The 23,417-nt window shown below is 46.0% G+C and overlaps 1 protein-coding gene across 3 annotated transcripts in view; it reads left to right on the forward strand.

The window, feature by feature from the left end:
* The window catches only part of LOC139541047 (transducin-like enhancer protein 1), a 41,315-nt gene that overhangs the window by 14,900 nt on the left and 2,998 nt on the right, over positions 1-23,417 (forward strand). The window contains exons 2-17 of one of the 3 annotated variants that reach the window (XM_071345218.1): positions 2,795-2,934; positions 11,038-11,101; positions 12,145-12,189; positions 13,882-13,944; positions 14,412-14,486; positions 15,154-15,400; positions 15,632-15,648; positions 15,862-15,957; positions 16,061-16,105; positions 16,247-16,411; positions 17,068-17,197; positions 19,032-19,222; positions 19,490-19,569; positions 19,783-20,032; positions 20,411-20,658; positions 21,851-21,998. In XM_071345218.1, coding sequence (XP_071201319.1) covers positions 2,795-2,934; positions 11,038-11,101; positions 12,145-12,189; positions 13,882-13,944; positions 14,412-14,486; positions 15,154-15,400; positions 15,632-15,648; positions 15,862-15,957; positions 16,061-16,105; positions 16,247-16,411; positions 17,068-17,197; positions 19,032-19,222; positions 19,490-19,569; positions 19,783-20,032; positions 20,411-20,658; positions 21,851-21,998 — 2,004 coding nt within the window. Of the gene's footprint in view, positions 1-2,794; positions 2,935-11,037; positions 11,102-12,144; positions 12,190-13,881; positions 13,945-14,411; positions 14,487-15,153; positions 15,401-15,585; positions 15,649-15,861; positions 15,958-16,060; positions 16,106-16,246; positions 16,412-17,067; positions 17,198-19,031; positions 19,223-19,489; positions 19,570-19,782; positions 20,033-20,410; positions 20,659-21,850; positions 21,999-23,417 lie in introns of all 3 variants that reach the window. The other 2 variants (XM_071345216.1, XM_071345217.1) reach the window with 2 other exon arrangements.

Here is a 23,417-nt window from a genome sequence, read left to right on the forward strand (position 1 = left end):
GTTTAAATTGAAGGGGACAGTCCATAAGCGCTGACGAAGAATGTCAAACATCTGGAAAGATTCTGTATGGAGGAATGTTATCCAATCTCATAAAACATTTTAGAAAAAGGTGAGGTATTGAAAACGGAGGTGTCAATAATTTTGACCCCTACCTTTTTTTGAGAAAAAAATTCTTACTTACTAAACAATCTTTCTCTGAGCAATTTGTAATAGCATAAAATAATATAATTTTATATTCACCTTTATCAAAGGTGTCAATTTCGGACCCCACTGTGCATGTACACTGAGTGTACAAAACATTAGGAACACCTCTTCCATGACAGACTGACCAGGTGAAAGCTATGATCCCTTTTAGATGTAACTTGTTAAATCCACTTCAATCACTGTAGATGAAGGGGAGGAGACAGGTTAAAGAAGGATTTTTAAGCCTCGAGACAATTGAGACAGGGATTGTTTGTGGGCCAATCCGAGGGTAAATGGGCAAGACAAAAGATTTGTGCCTTTATGTGAGGAATTGTAGTAGGTGCCAGGCGCATCGATTTGATTGTCAAGAACTGCAACGGTGCTGGGTTGTTCACACTCAACAGTTTCCCATGTGTATCAAGAATAGTCCACCACCTAAAGGACATCCAGCCAACTTGACACAACTGTGGGAAGCATTGGAGTTTGAGGCTGTTCTGAGGGCAAAAGGGGGTGCAACTCAATATTTGGAAGATGTTCATGTACACTACCCTTCAAAAGTTTTGGGTCACTTAGAAATGTCCTTGTTTTTTTAAAGAAATGCAAAAAAAAAAAGTCCATTAAAATACAATCAAATTGATTAGAAATGCAGTGTAGACATTGTTAATGTTGTAAATGACTATTGTAGCTGGATTAAAAAAATGTTTTTTTGGAATATCTACATATGCGTACAAAGGTCCATTATCAGCAACCATCACTCCTGTGTTCCAATGGTACGTTGTTAGCTAATCCAAGTTTATCATTTTTTTAAAGGCTAATTGATCATTTGAAAACCCTTTTGCAATTATGTTAGCACAGTTGAAAACTGTTGTCCTGATTTAAAGAAGCAATAAAACTGGCCTTCTTTAGACTAGCTGAGTATCTGGAGCTCAAAATGGCCAGAAACAAATAACTTTCTTCTGAAACTTGTCAGTCTATTCTTGTTCTGAGAAATTAAGGCTATTCCATGTGAAAAACTGAAGATCTCGTACAACCATGTGTACTACTCCCTTCACAGAACAGCGCAAACTGGCCCTAACCAGAATAGAAAGAGGAGTGGGAGGCAGCTTCATGAAATAGTACCCGCAAAACACCAGTCTCAACGTCAACAGTGAAGAGGCGACTCCGGGATGCTGGCCTTCTAGGCAGAGTTGCAAAGAAAAATCCATATCTCAGACTGGCAAATAAAAAGAAAGGATTAAGATGGGCAAAAGAACACAGACACTGGACAGAGGAACTCTGCCTAGAAGGCCAGCATCCCGGAGTCGCCTCTTCACTGTTGACATTGAGACTGGTGTTTTGCGGGTACTATTTAATGAAGCTGCCAGTTGAGGACTTGTGAGGTGTCTGTTTCTCAAACTAGACACTCTAATGTACTTGTCCTCTTGCTCAGTTGTGCACCGGGGCCTCCCTCCTTTCTATTCTGGTTAGAGCCAGTTCGCGCTGTTCTGTGAAGTTTATGTAGACATGGACACACTCAGTGTCTCATGCTAACATGCATACCTGTATGCTTTTAGTGGTGCTGTACAGGTCCACACTGCAATCACATGCAGGACCCAGTGCTGAATACATTCAGCATGTCCTCTCTCTCGACCTCTCCCTTCCCCAGTTATCCTTCTCCACCAGGGAATCCAGCAGAATGAACAAGCCTCGTACTTCATTTGACTAATGTCTAATGCTTCTGCATAGGGCCCACGAGTCGAGCTAACCCACTCAAATGTTTCCTATACACACAAACACACACACATTGCCTCTCCTCTGTCCTCATCTGTAGCTTTAGCATCAGGGCAGTGGGGTGGGCCTCCATTGACAGAGAACCAGAGAGACAGACAGACAGCCGCTAGCCCAGCGGTCAGGCCCTTTGTCTGGCTGTCCTGCAGCATTACCCCTTAGGCCCTGCTAACTAATTGCTCAAAGTCCCGCAGAGAGGGACCAGAGAGGAGGGCCAGGCTGTTGTGGGTACCACCCATGTGCTCTGTCCCCTATTCTCCCACTGTCTTTTCCTTCCTTTCTTCCAACCCAGACTTAAACATTAAACAAGTGTCTTAATTTGGTCAAGAGCCCCTTGTTCCCCTCTCCCTCCTGGTGTCCCTCACATATCTGTCCCTGACACTTTTTTTGTTGTCACATCACAATGGTTCTTGACTCCCCTGGTTTCCGTACAGTCTCGCCCTCATCTTCCCTCCCCTCTCCGCCATACACATATACCACACACGCCTCTGTGTCTTTCAGCTCTGTCCTTCAGCTTCAGCTCACTCATCATGGCTCTCCAACTCACTCCCACTGTTCCCCATACAATCACATCTCTCATAGGACCCCCCCCCCCCCCCACACACACACACACACAATTATTGTTTGGCACTCATCTGGTATTTGATTCATACATGAAGGATGTTGACCTAACTTGGAATGTAAACATACAGTGATAAAATGGGTATGCGTATACCATTTTTGAGAATCTGAGAACATTGCCAAATCACTGCAAAATATATTAAGTATATAGTGTGTGTTGTCTGAAACATTTTCACACTTTTTACAATTATATGCTCACAGTGCTTATTCTTTTTCTGCACAGGCACCTCTCCAGCCACCCCCTGGGTCCTCGGCGTCGGCAGCTGCAGCTTCGGGAACCCCCCAGGCCCTGAAGCTCACATACCCAGAGACCCTGGACCGCATCAAGGAGGAGTTCCAGTTCCTCCAGACCCAGTACCACAGGTACATAACCTCCCCATGTAACCAAAAACACTGCAGCCTTTTCTCTCTCTCTCTCTCTCTCTCTCTCTCTCTCTCTCTCTCTCTCTCTCTCTCTCTCTCTCTCTCTGTCTGTCTGTCTGTCTGTCTGTCTGTCTGTCTGTCTGTCTGTCTGTCTGTCTGTCTGTCTGTGTGCTAGCTTACAGCTTATGTAGCTTACAGGGGCCACCAGTGGTTGGAGAACCGCTTAACATCTTATTAGGCTTCCATGACAAGAAGCGAAAGTGGGTTGGTTATATACTAGATCTGTTCTAGAACGCCCACAGACCTCAACCTCAGCTTTTTCTAAGGGGGAGGAAGAAGGAGATGTGAGAGAGACAGCAAAGTACATTGGAGAAAGGGGGCCAGGGAAAGGAAACAGAAGGAACCACAACAATGGATGGAGGCTCATAGGCTTTCTTCATCCTTTAGTTTGTAGATGAAATGGAACATGAGTCTTTCTACGTGTTTATGGGTTTCAATGCTTTGCACGTTTTCTTGGCGTAGTTTGCTGGGCGTTGGGGGGGGCTGGTTCTCTGTTGTTGGGGGAAGGAGTTTCAGAAGATTGAGACTTCACAACAATACAAAAATGTGTGTCTATCAGTGTGTGTGTGATGTGTGTGTCTTCCTGTATGTCTCTGTATCTGTGTGTTTGATGTGTGCTCTGATGTTGAGGAATGTAGCCAGAGAAGGCCTGAATAGCTTTGACTGTGGGACTCTAGCTGGCTGTTGCGTCTCAGCCTGACTCCCAGCCAGCTCTGCTCTACCTCCCTCTGTTCTCTTGGCATACCTTCACACAGTCCCCCACTTTGATTCGACCAGCCAGAATTGGCTATTCTACCCCCTCCCCCAGCTAACTCCTATTGTATGTTCCCCTTTCCTCCTCCCCACCAAGCCTCCAGCTCAAAGGCTCGCCATACAAACAGCAGGCCAGCGTTTAAACGGGCCTGGCTGATTCCAGACATACCTCTGGATCGCACTACGAGCGTCAGCGCTGGCACTCAGCAGCCGGCCCAATCACAGTATCACACCACAGTCCAACAACCGTCTCCGAGCCAGAACACTGGCCTGGTCAGGCAGCAGCCCTGTTTCTCGTAGCACCGCTCTCCCTGCACCTGTCATAAAACATCTGAAGCATTAATAACGCAAAATATTATTTGGCAACAACCACGCTTGCTTGATTAACACTGAATCCATTATCTTCCATCTAATATATTGCATTCTGTGGCAGATTCTAGATTCTACTATAGCGTTCTATGGCAGCGAGCCACATGCAAATGGTTATGCAAAGCATGTTTAGGTAAGACACCAGTCTATTGGGTTAGGGGTGACCTGCTTAGCCTCCCTCAGCAGACACAGGCAAGCTGCAGGTCTCTCCCCACAGAGGATCTCATCAACACACTCTCCTCTATTACAGTCCTATTACTGACAGACTAATCAGACTTACTCTGGGTAAAACACATGGTGTGCACACACAGACACACACGCACACAGAGACAGACAAGCTAAACGCAGCCTGACACACAGATCTGGGCTAGAAATAGCAGGGCTTCGGTTAGTATTTTGGACCTATTGATCGTGGCTGGAGCCTGATTGCTGTTGCTAAAATGGATTAGGAGGCAGGAAAGAGACGGAGGTAAAGGGATTAGGAATGATGAGCTGTGTGTGTGTTTGCATGTCTCTCTCTGTCTTTGTGATTATGTGTGTGTCTGCGCGTGTATCTCTTTCTGTGTGTGTGTGATACTAGATATGTGGACCTTTTATAGAAGAGGAATATATTAATTAAACAGCTAGATGGGTGGGTCACCTATTGTACAGCTGTCACATTACTACATGAAGTATACTTGTTTGTGCCTGCCAAGTTAGTTGTGGGTGGGTGGGTGCACTGTGTGTGTTCTGCAGCTGCTCTTTAAACAACCTCTAATCAGCAGACTGGAGGGAGACAGTGAGAAGCTGCTGAAATATGAAGCTCTTATTACAGTAGGTCTCTCTACATACACACACACACACACACACACACACACACACACACACTGGTCGTTGTGACTGGGGAGTGTGTGACACAGAAACAGTTTCCATATGAACAGCAGCATTGGCCCACATGTAGCCTAGTAAGTGTGTTGTTTTGTATTGAGGTCTGGAGTGAAGGAGAGGCTCTCAGAATGTTAACATGCTGCCACTCAGGGAACACTCAAGAGCACACGCTCCTCTCTACTGCTCTGCAAGTATTGCACTGTTTGATACCAGGACTGTGCTCAACAACAATGTGTTTGTGTAACCGACTGTGTTGAGCAGATGGAACATTGGGTTTATGTCAGTGGCGGTCGGTGCTGATTAAGATTAGGGAGGACAAAAAAAATGTATGAGCATTTTTTTCTATCACAACATATTGGATGACTGTCGTTCATATTCCATTGACCCAGTTCAATGTAACATTGATAGGTTTAGACTACTAAATTATACGAGAATTTGCCATTTACCCATCATGAAGTTGCTACAAGCTAGCCCACAAATTAACATTTATAATGTAGGCGCACAGGTCGAGAGACAAATTGGAGTAATCAAGGTGACAGACAGTGATGCATTCAATACCACCTTGCACACTCTTGCCTGCATCTAGCTGATCTGATTTTCCCAAAGCATCTTAAGGCTAAGGTCATCTTAGAACCATAGGATCCTAACGATGAACTTAACATTGGTAAACTGGGGCCTGGGGTGATTTTGTCCAAACAGTTCTGTTTTGAAACTAAAAATAGTTTCTATTGGACATATTCCGGTAGGTCCCCCCCGTTTCGTTCAGTTTGCTTCAGTTTAAGAAACGTTTAGCAACAATCGGCGGAATGAATACACCCCTGATCACCCGCACACACAGTACACTTTCATAGCAGCCACATATAGCATCATCACTTTGCTCATTGTATAATTCCTTCTCGCATCTATGCGCTCTCCCCCTCTCACCTTTTCCCTTCGCTTGTGGACTTCAGTTCACGACACAGTTGTCTGTGACCAGGCGCAAAATCCTCTCAAAAGCCAAACCTTCATACCATTACTGCTGACCGTTACACCGCCTACATCATTGTCACCATATTAACATTATACCGGTAGTCAACAAACTAGAACTAACGTGTTAGTAAACATCCGATCCATGTGTATCATCACAGCAAGCAGTTTAGCAGTTAAAATTCTGTAGTTTTAAGAAATTACCTGGTTTTCCCTAAAACTCCCACAATCAGAAGGTAATAAACAGGAAATCGGGACTCCTACAATCAGGATTTCTGGGAAACCAGTGATTTTATTGAAAGTTCCTGGAATTTTGCAACCCTAGTGACTGAGCATGTGTTGGTGGGGTGGTTACTGGTTGGTGCTTAAATTAGCTTTAATGCGGGTGTGGGTCTGTGGGCATGTAGTCTTAAAAGGACTGAGTCTTTACAGTAAACTAGCCGTGTGTGTGTACGTACACACACACGCAACCTTTACTGTAAACTCACACATGCTGGTTAGTACAGAGAACAGGGAGGGGTCTGTTTGGGGTTACCATGCTATTGTGTGTCTAAATTGCAGCTTTGGGCCTCTTCTCACTACAAGAGATTGCCCAGAGATTCTGAGGAAAATAGCCTTGTGTAGACCTTTTATTGTAATGTAAACTTGAGAACTTGTCTCGACCGCTACCTGCAGAGGTCATGCACCACACTCCTGACAATTGCCCCCCTGCAAGCAGGGCAGTGTAAACAGAATTGAGCTAAGTTAGTATGTGAGGAGGATGCAGATATTTTTTTTTGTTTGCTACCTAGCGCTGTATAATATGAATGACACTGTATGATAACGTTACTGTACTTTTATATTCGTTTTAGAGCGGTAAATATAATTTTTTTACAATGCTAAAGTTAGCTACTTGATGAAGCAAATGTCGTTGGCCAACGTTATTTAGCTAGCAGCTGTGCCACTTTGGCTATGTTACTGTCTTGCAGCTAAATGAATGAGTGCATGGACAAGAAAACAAATGTCTGTTACCTGCTTGTGAATTGTTGCATTATTCAAGAGTGTATTATGGTTTTGTTGCATTAATCAAGAGTAATATGGTAGATGCATGAATAATTGCTCACATAAGCTAGCTAGTTTGCATACTTATGGCTAACTAACTGTGATATTTACGGTACATCAGAACTGTGAACCCTCTCTCGGCATGGACATTCTATTGCAAATGTAAATTTAAAAGTTTATGTACATATCATGTCAATTACATTTTGTCCCGATGCCCCTCTTCCAACTTTCGTCAATCTGAATAAGCTCTTGTTTAGGGCGTGTTCGCTCACACCGTTGGGAGATGATGAAAGTCTAGTGGTTCGCTGGTGTGTCATTTGTGTGTGAGCGCAGAGACGGCGGAACAATTTTGACAGGGCGTGCGAAAAATAAAAAGTTTAAGCATCATTTTAGATATTTTTTCTGTTTATAATTTCCTACATTTGGTAGGCTATTTGTTAGTCAACGTGTCTATAATTAGATAGGTCTACATCCAGCTTCTCTTCTGTCTAGAACAGGGGTCCTCAAACGTTTTCACTCAGGGCCCCCTTCCAGCATTGGGAATCCCCCCCCTCTTAAATACTGCAATTCTACACATTTTACTATTGTCTTGTGTGTTCATGTGATATTTTAGTGACTCAAACGTTACAACAAAATCAATGCGCTAAAAAACCTAGCTAAAAAAACGTTAGCTGACACGTGCTAGTTGATTAGGCCATTTCTGAGCTATAAATAGCTCTCTAATGTATGCAATGACTGACATGAGGAGAGGAACTGATGATGCACTACCCAATTTCGAAACTGCACCATGTGCATTCTACTAGAGTAAACAACTTTCCACTTTCAGGAGTGGACTACAATGGGGAAAGACTACCTGGGCTCGTCCAATAAGAAACGCTCATTTTCATTCTCCATTGCAAGACGTTTTGACACGTGCCATTGCATGGCCTAATTAACACCATGCAGGTGTGTGGGTAGAGGGTTGTGAGAAGGAGAGGTAGCGCAGATGTAGCATCGTCATTAGTCACCTGCTACTATAGCTCTGTCACCCTGTGGAGCCAGCCATACAATGTATTCTGCAATACACTAGTGTGTGTGCTTGTGAGGGAGGGAGTGTGTGTGCAGTGAACATACATGCCTCTGTGTAATCGTGTGTGCGTGGGGTAATGGTGCTCTGCCGACAGAGCTGTCTGAGTGGTGGCAGGCTCCAGATTTGTAGCGCATTCCGACGATCATCTTATCTGCTGTCACGGAGAGGAGGAGAGCAGAGGGGACGCTGCTGCATAGCAGGCTCCCATCTCTCGCGCTCTCTCTCTTCCTATCGCGCTCGTTCTTGCTCGCTCGCCTGTGCTCTCACTCGTTCTCCCCCTGTCGCTCGTTCTCTCTTTTTCTCTCCCTGCCATCTCAGTGACAGCTGTACAGATAACTTATCCAAAGGTTTTTGACTTCTCAAACACGGCAGAAAGCTAACACTATATGATCCCCAGTGTCCTGATTTTAATTCAATCACTTACTTAGATAACTAGCAAGATAAATTTAGGGGTCGTGTTAATGCAACATTCTGTGTGTTTCACGCAGAAAAAATGTTGATAAATACACACATCTATCTAAAATGCTTCTTATTATAATTTCTACTCAGCATCAGACTAATTTTATGCTGTAGTTGCACTTCTCCACTAGGATGAGAATTCATGAATGGGAATTCTATCAGCCGACAGCGCTCTGACTGATGTGTAGCCACTTTTCTCGGTGTAGCCTACTTTTCTCGGTGTAGCCTACTTTTCTCTGGTTAAATGCAAGATTAACTAAGCAAAACATTAGGAAATGTAGCTGGCTACATTCTTTATGATAAACATGAGCAATATGATGGCCATGCATTGTTTTTGCAAAAAATTCCTTGCTTTTTTGTGTGGCTACCAGCCAAATAGCGTTGCACTTCTGTTGTCAACTGATGAAAATGACACTATACTGAACAAAAATATAAATGCAACATGTGAAGTGTTGGTCCCATGTTTCATGAGATGAAATAAAAGGCCACTCTAAAATGTGCAGTTTTGTCACACAACACAATGCCACAGATGTTTCATGTTTTGAGGGAGCTGAACTCACCTGCTCTGCTTTCTGCAGTCTTGCTATTTACAAACAGACGTGACTGGCTCACCTGTTCTGGGGAACTATCATACGCTTCATAATGTAAAATAATGTGACCGGTGAAATTAAGAACGTGATATGCTTTATATCCTTATGTATTGCAGGTATTTACTTAAAAAGTAGCAAAAATATTAACATTTATAGAAAAACTTCAAAGAAATATGATTGACGGTATCGAAAAACCATCCTGTGACTTTCTAAATACCCCGGTATACGGTATACCGCCCAAGCCTAGTGTTTGTATGTATCGTGTACCACACACGTGAGGAAAGTCACCCTTCTGAGATGCCCAGGTCTAGGTGAACAGATACAGATAGAATTGTCACTTCTCAGAAATCCTGCTATAGGTGACTTCTGCAGAGCGGCAATTCCACTGTAACAAAATCTATCAGGGGAATAAATGTAATCCCCCGAGCTTTCTGCCATCCTCCCTCCCTCCATCTCCTCCCCCCTCCCTCCCTCCCTGGCGGTGATAAATGAGTCAATTATGGGCGGCAGCGCGGGCCTTCTGAAGGGGAGCGGATGTGCTGTTATTACCTGTTGCAGCCTGGTAATGTTGCAGTATTAATCATATTCTAATTTCCCAGGCCCTCGTAGCTCACCCCCGCATAAATCTGCCGCACGCAAACAAGTCAGCAGCGTGCCCGCCGGGGTGAAATACAGCCCAGGGGATAGGTGGAGAGGAGAACGGAAATGAGGGGGGGGGGTTGTGTGAGTAAAGGACACGGGAGGGAGCTGTTGGCTGACTGGCTAGTTCCTTAAAGGAAAAATCCACCCAAAACCACTAATTCATATAATTTATGATGTTAAATAACACTCATGTGAGAACGATATCTTTTGTGAACAAATGTTTAATTTTGTCATTATAATAAGGTTGGTAGCAACATGTGGAAATGTATTACAGTTCAAGTTGTCTAAAAATAAACACAATGCAATGCTCTATGGGCTGGCTTGCTAGCTAGCAAATGTAGCTACACACAATAATACCGAAGTCAATATCAGCATATGAAGTAGCTAGTTAGCTGTATAATCGCCTAAAAAAAACTGCACTATCAATTTAGGAGTCTGCAATCTCAGCATGTTCAACCTGCAGATCAAGTCTGACGTTCGCAACGGCACCATGCAATGCAGCCTGGACTAAAAAGGCAGGCAAATAAGAGAAAGGTGATGGACCCTCAGTTAAATGACACATTTCTCAAGGTAGGAATATTGCAAAAATATGGTCAATGGCTTTCACAATCTCCTATTAAATTCCAGTGTAGTGAGCGGCTGAATTTCTGCCTGCTTGAATGGCAATAGCTCTGATAAACATGAATTGACTCTGGGAATCGATGGAACATCATGCAGAGATGCACAAAAACAATAACATTCAAAATGGGTGAATCTTTTCTTTTTAATGGAGGGCTGTGTGCGTGCTGGGCTCAGGATCCCTGGGTTGCCTTGGTGCGGCATGGTCACAGGGTGACTTGGCAGGGACATACGGAGGGAGGAAGGGTCAGACAAAGGGACGGAGAGAGGGAGGAGGGGACTGATAGAAAGAATGAGGGAGGGAGATTGGAAGGGGGAGAGCGGAGGGATCGGGAGGGAGGGAGAGGCGCGTCGCGTACCCTACCCTTCTATGACACCTTGGTCCTGGCTTGCCTGGTCTGTTCTGGCTTGGTGTTGAGCGCCAAGCGTGAGTCATCTATTCCTGGTGTGCTCTGAAGTGATAATGTCCTGTCACCAGCCCAATCCTATCTTTGCTGGGACAAATCTAGCTGCAGGTGTCTGCACTGCCTACTAAATATGGACCTGTGTTAATGTTAATATATTTCAGGCTCTGTCTATCGGGCAACTTTTTAGATGTACTGTATGTATCCGAAGAAATAGAACAGTATTATGATAGAGTTTCTACCCTTTTCTAAATCTTTCCTACAGCCTGAAGATGGAGTGTGAGAAACTGGCCACAGAGAAGACTGAGATCCAGAGACACTACGTCATGGTGAGACCCGCAAGAACTCATGCACACACTCCCCATCCACAACCTTGGGTTTTCTAACGAACACCATGCTGATGGTTAATTTCTGCAGGAGAAGAGTTGAGATCCATTGTGTAGCTTTCCCAAACGGAGCAGACAGACAAGACAACTCTCTCTCTGGTAACACACAGACAGCTGTCTGTCTGTCTGTTGACTACACTGTACCACTCATGCCAGCATCTGGCAAGGGATTACACATCACACCCACTGGAAACCACATGGACCACAGACGTATGCAAGCACACACACAGCACAGCACATATTACGTTGTGTGTATGTTTGAAGTGTGCGTGTGTTGTCTCCAGCTCTGATATGGGTAATCCTCCACATTCCTGGCGGTGTTCATACGAGGCTGTGATCAGAGAGCGCCCTAACCACAGCTGACTGTGTGTTGCCCAGTGCCCACTGTGGCAAAAGAAGCTATGTGGCAGTCTGGCACAGCCCCGGCGCTTGGCATACATCTCCACCCATTTCTCTCTTCTTTTTAGCTCAGAATTTTGGAGTCTGCAAGTCGCCTAGCAACAGCTCTGAATCTTGGCACACCGGCAGAACACAACAGCCAGCCGCCAGGAAGGGCCCTTTTATTGAACACACACACTTCTGCAGAATATAGAGGGATGGAGTCCACTGCTCCATCAAAAAGCTCTCAACGCTGCCATTTCTTTATTTCTTCTACCTAGCTGTCAACCACCTCACTTTTTACTCCTTAACCAACCTTGCTGAAAATGACATGTCAGAATGTCACACTACAACGTCAGTTTTTAAAATGACTTCAGCTCTGCCCGACAACGATTTTCCATCCTTGCTCTGAACCGAGTGATTGACACCACCACCATCTCTGTGCTCACATACCAGGTTGGCATAGCCCAGAGCTGAGGTCATTAAATAAATGAATAAAACCAAGCAAATCGACTCGCCCACTCATCCAGCATTGAAAGGTACTTTTTTTATCGTAGATCTGCATATATGCAAATGTACAACCATCAATTTCCGTCTCTCTTTTACAGTATTACGAGATGTCCTACGGCCTTAATATTGAAATGCACAAACAGGTGAGTCTAACCTCCCTCTCTAGTCGACCTGCGACTAGATGAGTAATGTATGTATGCTATGCTTCTGGGAGAATCTAGTGAACTGGCCTCCAGCACAACATGCTAACCCGCCCATGATGGACCCATGGCACTATGCTGCTGTTGCATTAATAGGATTTGCAAACCGAATTCCTTTTTCTAGACAGACAAGGCGAGACGAGAGGCGAGATGTGCCCTTCCTTCCCAAAGCAGCCGGAACATCCTCTTCTCTCCCCTCATAAATCCTGTCTATTACCACTACTGACTTCACCCTCCTCCTCCCTCTATCCCTCCCTCTATCCCTTTATCTCTTTCTCTCTATAACCTCCTCTGTCTCTCTATCCTTATATCCCTTAGTCTAATTTCTATATAACCCCCTCTCCTTTTCTCTCCATTTCTCACCTTCTTTCTATCATAACCCCCCCCCCCCCCCCCCCCCGCGCCTCTGTCTTTCCTTGACACCCCATCCCGTCTCCCCCTCTTCCTCCCTCTCTCCTGCAGACATATAGTCCATGCTGAATTTCACTTTAAATCAGGTCACTGCCTTCAGAGCGTCTGCTCTCTCCCTTCGTTTTGCCATCTCAATCGCTCTGCTTTTGACAAGCCACACGAATCACCCTGCCCTCCTCCTTCCTTCTCTCTGTCTCTTTCTCACTCCCCCATCCTCCTCCTTGTGCATCCTGCCTCATTGGCTTTCATTTCCTCAACGGCACAAGAGCCTCCCCGCCTCCTTCTCCCCTCCCCCTTCTTTTCATTTCCCTCTCCCATTTTGTACTCCCCTATTTATGCTCTTTCCCTTGCGCTCACTTGCTCACGGTCTCTCGTTTTTTTTGCTTTCTCCCTCACCCACCACGTGCACTTCTCTCCGATCTCCCTGGCTCCCGCTCTCTTGAAGATGTCATTTAGTAGTTGGCGTTCTCTAACAAGAAATCATTGTGTGTCCCTGGTGAGGGTGCTGATGGATTTATGGAGGCAAGTGCTGAAGGGTGGGGGTGGCAGAGGAGAGGAGGGGGTCTGTACTGCCTGTCTGCAGAATAAGGGAAGAGGATGAGGGTTGAATGGGGGGTGAGATGAGCAGAGGCAAGAGGAAGAAGGGAGAGGAGGAAGAGTGTGAAAGAGGAGGGGGGGTGGGAGTTTACCACAGCGTCAATAAATCAGTTGGTAGGGAATGGTGTGGGGCTGTGTCGCCTGGCCTGGTCGAGAGAAGAGGGAGACGGTACAGCAGAGGCTAGCTGTCAGCAGGAAAATGGCCCCCGGTCATAATGATGTTGTCATCATGATCTCTGCATGCATATCATTACTCTGTGTGGGGGGGGGAGAGGAGAGGAGAGGAGAGAGACAGTATGGTTCTGATACAGCACATGGCAGATTACTTCACTAATGGTAGTGAGAGAAGGAGATGGAGGGAGGAAGAGCTGGCAGACTAAGCCCATTGACTCCCAGCAGGTAGCCACACACACTCTGGGATGGGTGGTCACATTCGATACTGGCCATGAATATTTTACCCGGGCTTCTTGGCAGTGTTTGGATTTGCATGGACCAAATGTGAGGAGCTGAAATATTTACAACACTGGCCCTCGCAGCCAGACCTGCTCAGGTTCTGGGGTGTGTGTTGCTTTGATGAGCACACACACGGTGTCCTCACACGCAATCTCTATTTTTTGTGTGTTGCAGACAGAGATCGCCAAGCGGCTGAACGTGATCTGTGCCCAGCTCATCCCTTTCCTGTCACAGGAGGTGAGATCACCTGAAGACAGGCGCGCGTGCACACACACACACACACACACACACACACACACACACACACACACACACTGCAAATCAATCATAGACATGCGCACACACACCGCAAATCAAACACAGACACACAAAAACACACGGTCATGCATATTAACACATCAGTAACACATTCAGTATCTCTCTGACAGCCACCTACACCCTGAGGCATGCACATGCATGCTGCTAGTACCCAACAACTCACAGTAAAACATTGACATACCTCGATGCAGCAGGCACACACATTTACACAGTGACATGAACCCTTATGGAGCTTCGAAGCGTGACTGTTATTCCTCCTAAACATGTGCATACTTTATACCACATGCTTTAATACTGGTCTTGATGTATTATTATTGACTTTGTAAAGCATGTTAAAATTCAGACCTTTCCTTTCAAGTTCACTGTTACCTTGGTTTGTCCCACAGCACCAACAACAGGTGGTCCAGGCCATGGAGCGCGCCAAGCAGGTGACTATGGGGGAGTTAAATGCGTCTATAGGGGTACGTGGACTCCCCCCTCTACCTCATACAGTGTGTCCCTTCATCCTCTCATACGTCTTTATTTTTGCCTCTTTTGTTTTGTTTTTCTGTGGATAGCCAGTTCACCCTCCTTCCAACACACACACACACACACACACACACACACACACACACACACACACACACACACACACACAAATTGGTCCCTTAGTGTGGACCTAACAGGAACAGGTTGAGATGAGACTGTTAGGAAACGTAGTGAGAGAAGAGAAGGAGAGATGACACTATCTGTGTGTCTGCACAACGCTGGGTGCCAAGAGACAACACATGGCCTCACCAAACCAGAGGAATGACGTTTCAAATCACACATCAGTTCTTAGTCTGAGAATTAAAACTAAAAATAATACAATGATTTTCTTGCCTTCACATCATTCCAACCATGCACTCCATGGTTTGATTTTTGTGGCAGTGTTCTCTCTCCTAGGGAGGCACTCCTTTCCTCCACTCGCACTCCATTTGGATGGCACCATGCATGGGCTCCTCCATTAATGGAGACACCCTTCTCTGTGACACCTCTCTCTGTATACCTCTCCCTTCAGCCCCTCCCCTGTCCAGTCCACCTCTAACCCAGTAGACCACAACTCAACCCCTGTCTTGTTTTCTCTCTCCTTCTCTCTCCTCCCTCCAGCAACAGCTGCAGGCGCAGCACCTCTCTCAGCACGTGGCCCAGGGCCTGCAGGGCCTGCAGGGTCTGCAGGGCCTGCAAATGGGGCCCCACCCTGGGGGCCTCCCTCACCCTGGCCTGGCGCTGGGCGGTGGGTCTGGCCTGTTGGCCCTGTCCGGGGCCCTGGGGGCCCAGCTGGCTGCCAAAGAGGGCCATGAGAGGGCCCACATGGAGGCTGCTGCTGCTGCAGCCGCCGCAGAGCACCACAGAGGTATGGGGATGATGGGAGATTAGGTTGGCCAGGTTTGGGTTAGGCTGGATGGGGAGAGTTGGTTTTGGTTGGGTTTAGAGTAGTTGTGGTTGGTTAATGTGAGGTTGGGATGGGCTGGGGCATGTTTTTAGCTGTGTGTTTGTGAGAATGGTGATAGTCATGCTGTATTGTGTTTGCTCTGTTTTGGCTGGCTGCGGGGACGCGGGGCGATGCTGTCCATCATGGACGTAGACCGCGAGGCTGGACCGGTGAGTACACTACACTTCAAGTTCCCTACACCCACGTACGCTACAACATAGTACAGTACACCATACTACATCTCCATTCTCTATCGCCCTCACGGACACTGAACCCCAGTCGAGGCTCTGTGATGATTTTTTTTTCATCACATTTCGCCAGGGTGGTTATGAAGTTGACATGATTAAACAGTCCCTCTCACTTCGTTATCCTTCCCTCCTCAGAGCTCTATGTCCAACGGGGATAAGGGCCGTTCAGCAGACTACCTCAGCAATGGGAAGAAGAGGAAAGCTGACGAGAAGGAGTTCATGACAGATTATGTTAGTATACTAAGTTGATTGCCAATTGTGGGTGTTTGTGTTCAGTAATTAGTTAATTTGTGTGTGTTCCATTTTTAACTAAAAGCCCACATTTTGATTGCAGGGCAGCGATGCGGATAAGAGTGATGATAATTTGGTGGTGGATGAGGTGAGTTGGTCCATCTCTGCGCCTCAGGTCAGACCCAAATTGACTCTGATAATTGACTGATTCAGATTGATGAGAGAAACACTCAGCGGGACCACGTCTAGTGGACTAACGTCCCCCCACCCCGTCTCTGTGACCCCGCAGGACCCCTCATCCCCCCGCAGTGTGCACTCCTACTCGTCCAGAGAAAACGGCCTGGACAAACTGCCCCCCTCCCGTAAAGACGCCCTTCCCCAGGCCAGCCCCGCGTCCCTGGCCTCCTCCAGCAGCCAAGCCTCCCCCTCCCGCAGCAAGGACCGGGAGCCGCCGGTATGCTCAGGATCAGTCCATTACATGACGTTGTCACACACACACACACACACACACACACACACACACACACACAGACACACACAGAGCTTCATACAGTTATGCTCAGAGTCAGATGAGTGATTGTATGTATGGTGAGACATGCGCAGCCTACACACTTAGTTTCAGTGATGATATTTCAATTCAGCTTCATACGCAGTGTCAAGGATGCTCACGGCCCCATGTGACCCTAGCCGTGCTGAGCCTTACTGAATTACTGCGTTTCTACACACACACTTATCTCCTTGGGCATGATCTTTCCTCAGCATAGATATATTATTCTAGATACAAAGAGCAGCAGTCATCTGTTAAATATGACATCCATTCCAAAAGGATTTCTTCATGTTGGATGTCCTTTGTGTAATTCTACAGTATTAGCACCTAGTGTTTCTGATAGCTGTGATGGAAGGACATCTTACATTCACATCACACTCTCTCCTTCTCTCACTCCCCCTCACATTCTCATTGACATTCTCATTCACACTGTCGTTTTCTCTCACTGCTTCTTTCGATCTCTCTCCCCCTCTCTCTCGCCCCCATCTCTCTCTCTCGGCCCCGATCTCTCTCGGTCTCTTTCTCTCTCTTCACCCCTCTCCCTCCCTCTTTTTCTCTAACAGAGGGAGAAGTCCAGTACCCCAGGTATGAAGCCAGGCACCCCCCACAGTTCCCAGGACTCCTCCACCCCTGGCCCCAGTGCCCCCCCACAGTTCCGCTCCCTCCCTGGCAAACCTGGCGTTGACCCTCTGGGTAAGACCAACCACAAGACCATCGTGATCATGGATTGTATTTACATTGCAGTTTTCACTAGGTTTTTAAAGGGTCTTCAATATACCAGCCATGATCATTTACCAGACCATTTTATCTGAAGCTGCCAAGAGTTTCCATCTATATTCAGTATCTGTGGTCCATGGCATAAATCAAAATGGTAAACCACGCTCCAAACAGCTGAGCGATCCAAACTGCCCTTGATGTGGGTTAACTGATGCGTCTGCCTACTGCCTGTGGGGTTGAGAGCTATGCGGGAACCTTTAAACGGCGAGATTAAGAGAGGTGAAGGACTGTGACTGAACTGTTTCATTATTACGTTGCTTCAGTCTATTGGAATGCATCACTCTTCTCCCAGAATCTCTCTATGTAGTCTAGTGGCTCCACACTACAGTGTGGCAAACTAGCCAGCAGAGTGCAGTAGTGGTCTGGTGATCTCTTCTGTGGCATTGAGCTGTGTGTTTGATCCTACTTGATGTGGAACCCTGCATAGAGGATCAGAGCTGCCACAGGAACTCCTCTGTGCTAACTGTTAAACCTCAACTCTGATGCCCTCTGGTGGCATTTTTCTAAACAACAGATAATATTGTATACTACCCTCAAAGTACATTTTTGTTTCAAATTAACCCTACGAATACTTTCTTAGTACTGTGAGAAAGGTAAGAACTGTGGGATTCTGTTTCTGACACCTTTATCAATGTGACTACAACAGAGCTCGACATACAGCAGGCCCCAAAAAACACACATAAACACATGTCTGTAATAAAGCCCTTTTGTGGTGAAAACTCATTCTTATTGGCTGCGCCTGTCTCCCCAGTGGGTGGGTCTATGCCCTCCAAGGTCCACACATGGCTGCACCCCTGCCCAGTCATGTGAAATCCATAGATTAGTGGCTAATTCATTTATTTCAATATCCTTATATGAACTGTAACTCAGTAAAATCTTCTAAATATTTGCATTTATATTTTTGTTCAGTATTATTTTAAGGTCATTGCAGAGCAAGGCCCTAAAATTGTAAAATACTCCAGTCACCCAATCCATACTGTTCTCTCTGCTACCGCACTGCAAGCGGTACCGATGCACCAAGTCTGGAACCAACAGGACCCTGAACAGCTTCTACCCCCAAGCCATAAGACTGCTAAATAGTCCGAGTAGCTATTTAGTTAACTATCTGCATTGACCCCCTTTCTCACTAACTCTTAACTCATCACATACGCTACTGCTTATTATCTCTCCTGTTGCCTAGTCACTCTACCCCTACCTATATGTACATGGGGCGGCAGGGTAGCCTAGTGGTTAGAGCATTGGGCTAGTAACCGAAAGGTTGCAAGTTCGAATCCCCGAGCTGACAAGGCACAAATCTGTCGTTCTGCCCCTGAACAAGGCAGTTAACCCACTAGGCCGTCATTGATAATAAGAATTTGATCTTAACTGACTTGCCTAGTTAAATAAAGGTCAAATAAAAAAAATATCTACCTCAATTACCTCGTACCCCTGCACATCGACTCGGTATCTTGTGTATATAGCTAGGTTATAATTCATTACTCGTTGTGTATTTATTCCTTGTGTTATTATTTTTCTATTGTTACATTTTTCTCTATGCGTTGTTGGGTAGTAAGCATTTCACTGTTGGTCTACACCTGTTGTTTTGCGAAGCATGTGACAAATCATTTGATTTTGATAAACATCAGCTACTGGTTGGATTCTAGCCTTCTAAGGTTATGAACAGTGTTTTATAATTTGCTGCTTTATCGATTCTCTCACAATCTTATCTTCCGTCTTCTCCTCCTCTCCCCCTTTCTCTTCTCCCCATTAGCTCTAGGTCTGAGGAACCCTCTGGCGGTGCAGGGGGCGTACCCCCCCGGGGCATTTGGCCTGCCCCCTCCAGGGGTGAATGGGGAACTGGCGGGGGCAGCAGCAGCCTACGGGGCTGGGCTCCACCTGGTCTCCCCCCAGATGAATGGCTCTGCAGCCGCAGCAGCAGCTGGATACGGACGATCAGCAGTGGTGAGAGAGTGATGAAGTGGAGGGAAAGAAAGCGCTTTCATATATATATATATATATATATATATATGCACATACTGATTACATTTATTGTCATCCAATTGCATGACTTCATACACCAATTATATCTCCTTATGGAATGTTATAATTCACTGTGGGAAAACGTTCTAAATCTACTATGTGATTTTGAGAAGGCTTTCTGGGAGTTTGACTTGTGACTGCTCTGTCAGATGCCTGCGCTAACATATGTTCTTTGTCCCTGTCCCCCAGGTGGGTTATGAGTCTCCTCACCCCCACATGAGGGTCCCAGGGTTACCCGCCAGCCTGCAGTCTGCTGCCTCAGGAAAGCCGTGAGTACTGTTCTCTCTGCCTCTGCTACCACAACCTCCTATACGGTCACCACGCCCTCTTATTCTCTGACCACAGCACAATTACACTGTTATAAAACAGTCTTCATATTCCTCTGTTGTTATTGTAGGGTTTTATTGTTGGAGGTTAACCTCAAGCTTCAGCCTTGTAAAGTAACAACTATACTTCTCCTCCTCCCTCCTGCCTCTCTCCAGTGCTTACTCTTTCCATGTCAGTGCGGATGGACAGATGCAGCCGGTGCCTTTCCCTCCGGATGCCCTGCTGGGCCCGGGCATCCCGCGGCATGCCCGTCAGATCCACACTCTGAACCACGGAGAGGTGGTGTGTGCCGTCACCATCAGCACCTCCACACGTCACGTCTACACCGGCGGCAAGGGCTGTGTCAAGGTGTGGGACATCAGCCAGCCTGGCAGCAAGAGTGCCATGGCCCAGCTTGACTGTCTGGTGAGTGGAAGGACACACACACTGACAGTGGTCATAGATGGATAGCTACAGATGCACTGACAAAGATCAACGAAGGGGGTGGGAAGAGCGAGAGGATGGACGCACTCAAACCCTGGTCACCACATAGGCAGAAGTTAAAAGTATACAGAGACGGGTAGTTGTTTTAATGCTCTCCAGTGTCCATAAAAAATAGTTTTCTTGAAGGGCAATGTTCTTGGGGTGTAATTTCTTCCCCTGGTGGTACTGCTGAGGCTGCATTACTGATGTTACACTCCTGAGAGGACTCATTTTTGCTGCTGTGGATTTTATGTTGCCCATTACACAGTCACATGTTTCACACCTTAATTACTGGAGTTATTTTCTCTGTTACCCAATCAGAATAGGGATAACTACATCCGTTCCTGCAAGCTCCTCCCTGATGGGCGGACCCTCATTGTTGGAGGCGAGGCCAGCACGTTGTCAATCTGGGACTTGGCCACACCTACTCCCCGCATCAAGGCGGAGTTGACGTCTTCTGCCCCGGCCTGCTACGCTCTGGCCATCTCCCCCGACAACAAGGTCTGCTTCTCCTGCTGCAGTGACGGCAACATCGTAGTCTGGGACCTGCACAACCAGACCCTGGTCAGGTAAGAGGATGAGGAGGTGGTTAGGAAGGGTATAGGGGGGAAACATCATGGTTTGGGACCTGCACAACCAGACACTGGTCAGGTAAGAGGAGGAGATTGGGAGGGTAGGGCAGGAGAGAGAGAGGGAGGAGAGCTCAGGATTGGAGGCTATAGACCAGGGGTCTCAAACAGGTTGATTGTGAGCTACCAGTAGCTCGCAGCCCGCTTATGAGTTGCTCACCAAACAATTCTGAAAGCATAGGCCATTTTCACATGTTCCACTGCAAACTGTCATTAACAAATCTCACAAGAATCAGACACCGCAAGCTCCCAGCTACTATCTAATCAACATTGTTATTATCCCACCCCTTGTTAACCACTATTGGCTTAAAAAGCCAAACCTAACACAATATCTGCCAATTAATTATTGCCTGTCTGTTTGTGTTGTGTGCGTTTGTCTATCACTCTGTGTGTAGCTAGTTGATGTGATAATTGTCTTGTTGGTTGACAAAAATACTTTCCCTAAAACCGTCTCAATTAAATGTTAACTGCAAAGTAGTAAGTATATCATGAGTAAGTACGGTATATAATTTGTATCCATTATTTTTTAATTGCAAACTTTGCAATGAATTGAGCAGCGGAAGTACAGAACCATCGCTAGACTGGCACATTAGACGGCACATTCCTCACTCGCTAGATGTGCAATTAAAGGGCCAGATGCACAATTAAAGGGGAATTAAACGCAACAATCTAAATATGTTCATGTTCAGAAAATCCAATTTCATTGTTTCTCTATGAACAATTGTAATTTTGAGAGTGTAAAACAAGGAAAAATAAAACTGAGAAAACAACATAATTTGGGAAAATATAAAACATAATTTGGGGAAATAATCACAGATTAGTGTTGTTAATTAACCCCCTCTGAAATCGAATTAGTATAATACAAAAATCAGTCAGTTTAACCATTACTTTACCTGGTATATTGGCAGAAAAAAGTGCACTACCTTTTCTTGCACGCTAAGGACCTGGGGAAAAGTTGCAGGGGAGAGGAGAAGAGAAAAATATGCCTATGAAAGCTAGAAAAAAACGAGTAGCTCGCAATTTTTTTTTTTTTTAAGTATCTCTCATGCTAGAGAAGGTTGTGAGACCCCTGCTATAGACTATGGATTACATCTAAATGGCTGGGTGTTGATGTGATCTTTCTGCTCCCCAGGCAGTTCCAGGGTCACACTGACGGGGCCAGCTGTATTGACATCTCCAACGATGGGACCAAACTGTGGACGGGGGGGCTGGACAACACAGTACGGTGCTGGGACCTGAGAGAGGGACGGCAGCTGCAGCAGCACGACTTCACCTCACAGGTACTGACATCAAAGGACACCTTGTGAGACTAGCTGAGATTAGATCAGGGCCCATGTCCACATTGTTTCTCAGAGTATAACATTTGTGCTGTGAGAAAAGAGCCATTTTATTCATAGCTTTTATTTTTACACATAAGAGTATGCATGAAGCCTAGTGGTTAGAGCATTAGGCCAGTAACTGAAAGGTTGCCAGTTCGAATCACCAAATCAACAAGGTGAAAAATCTGTCGTTCTGCCCTTGAGCAAGGCAGTTAACCCCCTACAAAAACAGCAACAACTGCTCCCTGACCTACCAATGTGGCAGCCCCCGTACATTTCTGATCCAGAGTGATTGGCTCAAGTTTCCGTTGGAACTTATGTACAATTGACAATAAAAATACGGCCTCCCGGGTGGCGGGAGGTCTAAGGCACTGCATCGCAGTACTAGCTGTGCCACCAGAGATTCTGGGTTCGAGCCCAGGCTCTGTCGCAGCCGGCCGTGATCGGGAGGTCCATGGGGCGACGCACAATTGGCCCAGCTTTGTCCGGGTTAGGGAGGGTTTGGCAGGCAGGGATATCCTTGTCTCATCGCGCACTAGTGACTCCTGTGGCGGGCCGGGCGCAGTGCACGCTGACCAGGTTGCCAGGTGTACGGTGTTTCCTCTGACACATTGGTGTGGCTGGCTTCTGGGTTGGGATGTGCAATGTGTCAAGAAACAGTGCGGCTAGGTTGGGTTGTGTTTCGGCGGACGCATGGCTCTCGACTTTCGCCTCTCCCGAGTCCGTACGGGAGTTGCAGCGATGAGACAAGACTGTAACTACTACCATTCGGATACCACGAAATTGGGGAGAAAAAAGGGGGTAAAATAATACAAATACAAATGTAAAAAAGACTATAAAAATACATGTAATGTAATAAAAGTCTCACCTATTCTACAAATATTTAGAGGACCTCATAACCAGTTAAGACTTATAAGACTTACCAGCAGGCATCTTGATAATACATAAAGGCAGTGAGTCAGTGGTTCCTGCGCCAGTTGCAATTGCTTTGGAATTGTTGAAAGAATGTTTTTTTATATCTATATGATCAATCCATAAATCTAGACCTGCATGCAACAGTAGGCCTATCTCTTGCGCTTTTGACAATGATTTCACATGAGGCCTATTTCACATATGTCTAAATACTTAAGTCTTTCTTTCATCATGTTACATACATCACGGTATTTCAAGTTATCCCTTTGGAAAGCAATTTCACGCTGTTAATTTTTGTAGCCATCTAGGGCCTATGTTAACTTAGATTGTTTTCGATGAAATTATAGACCTTTCAAACGTATGCAACATTATCGGCAAGTGACTTGATGCCAACTGTGCCACGGCGATTTAATAGCTGTTAAATAGGAGCGACGAGTTTGTTGATATAACGGTAATATTATCAATATT

This window comes from Salvelinus alpinus, chromosome 16 (assembly GCF_045679555.1).
Source record: "Salvelinus alpinus chromosome 16, SLU_Salpinus.1, whole genome shotgun sequence".
NCBI lineage: Eukaryota > Metazoa > Chordata > Actinopteri > Salmoniformes > Salmonidae > Salvelinus > Salvelinus alpinus.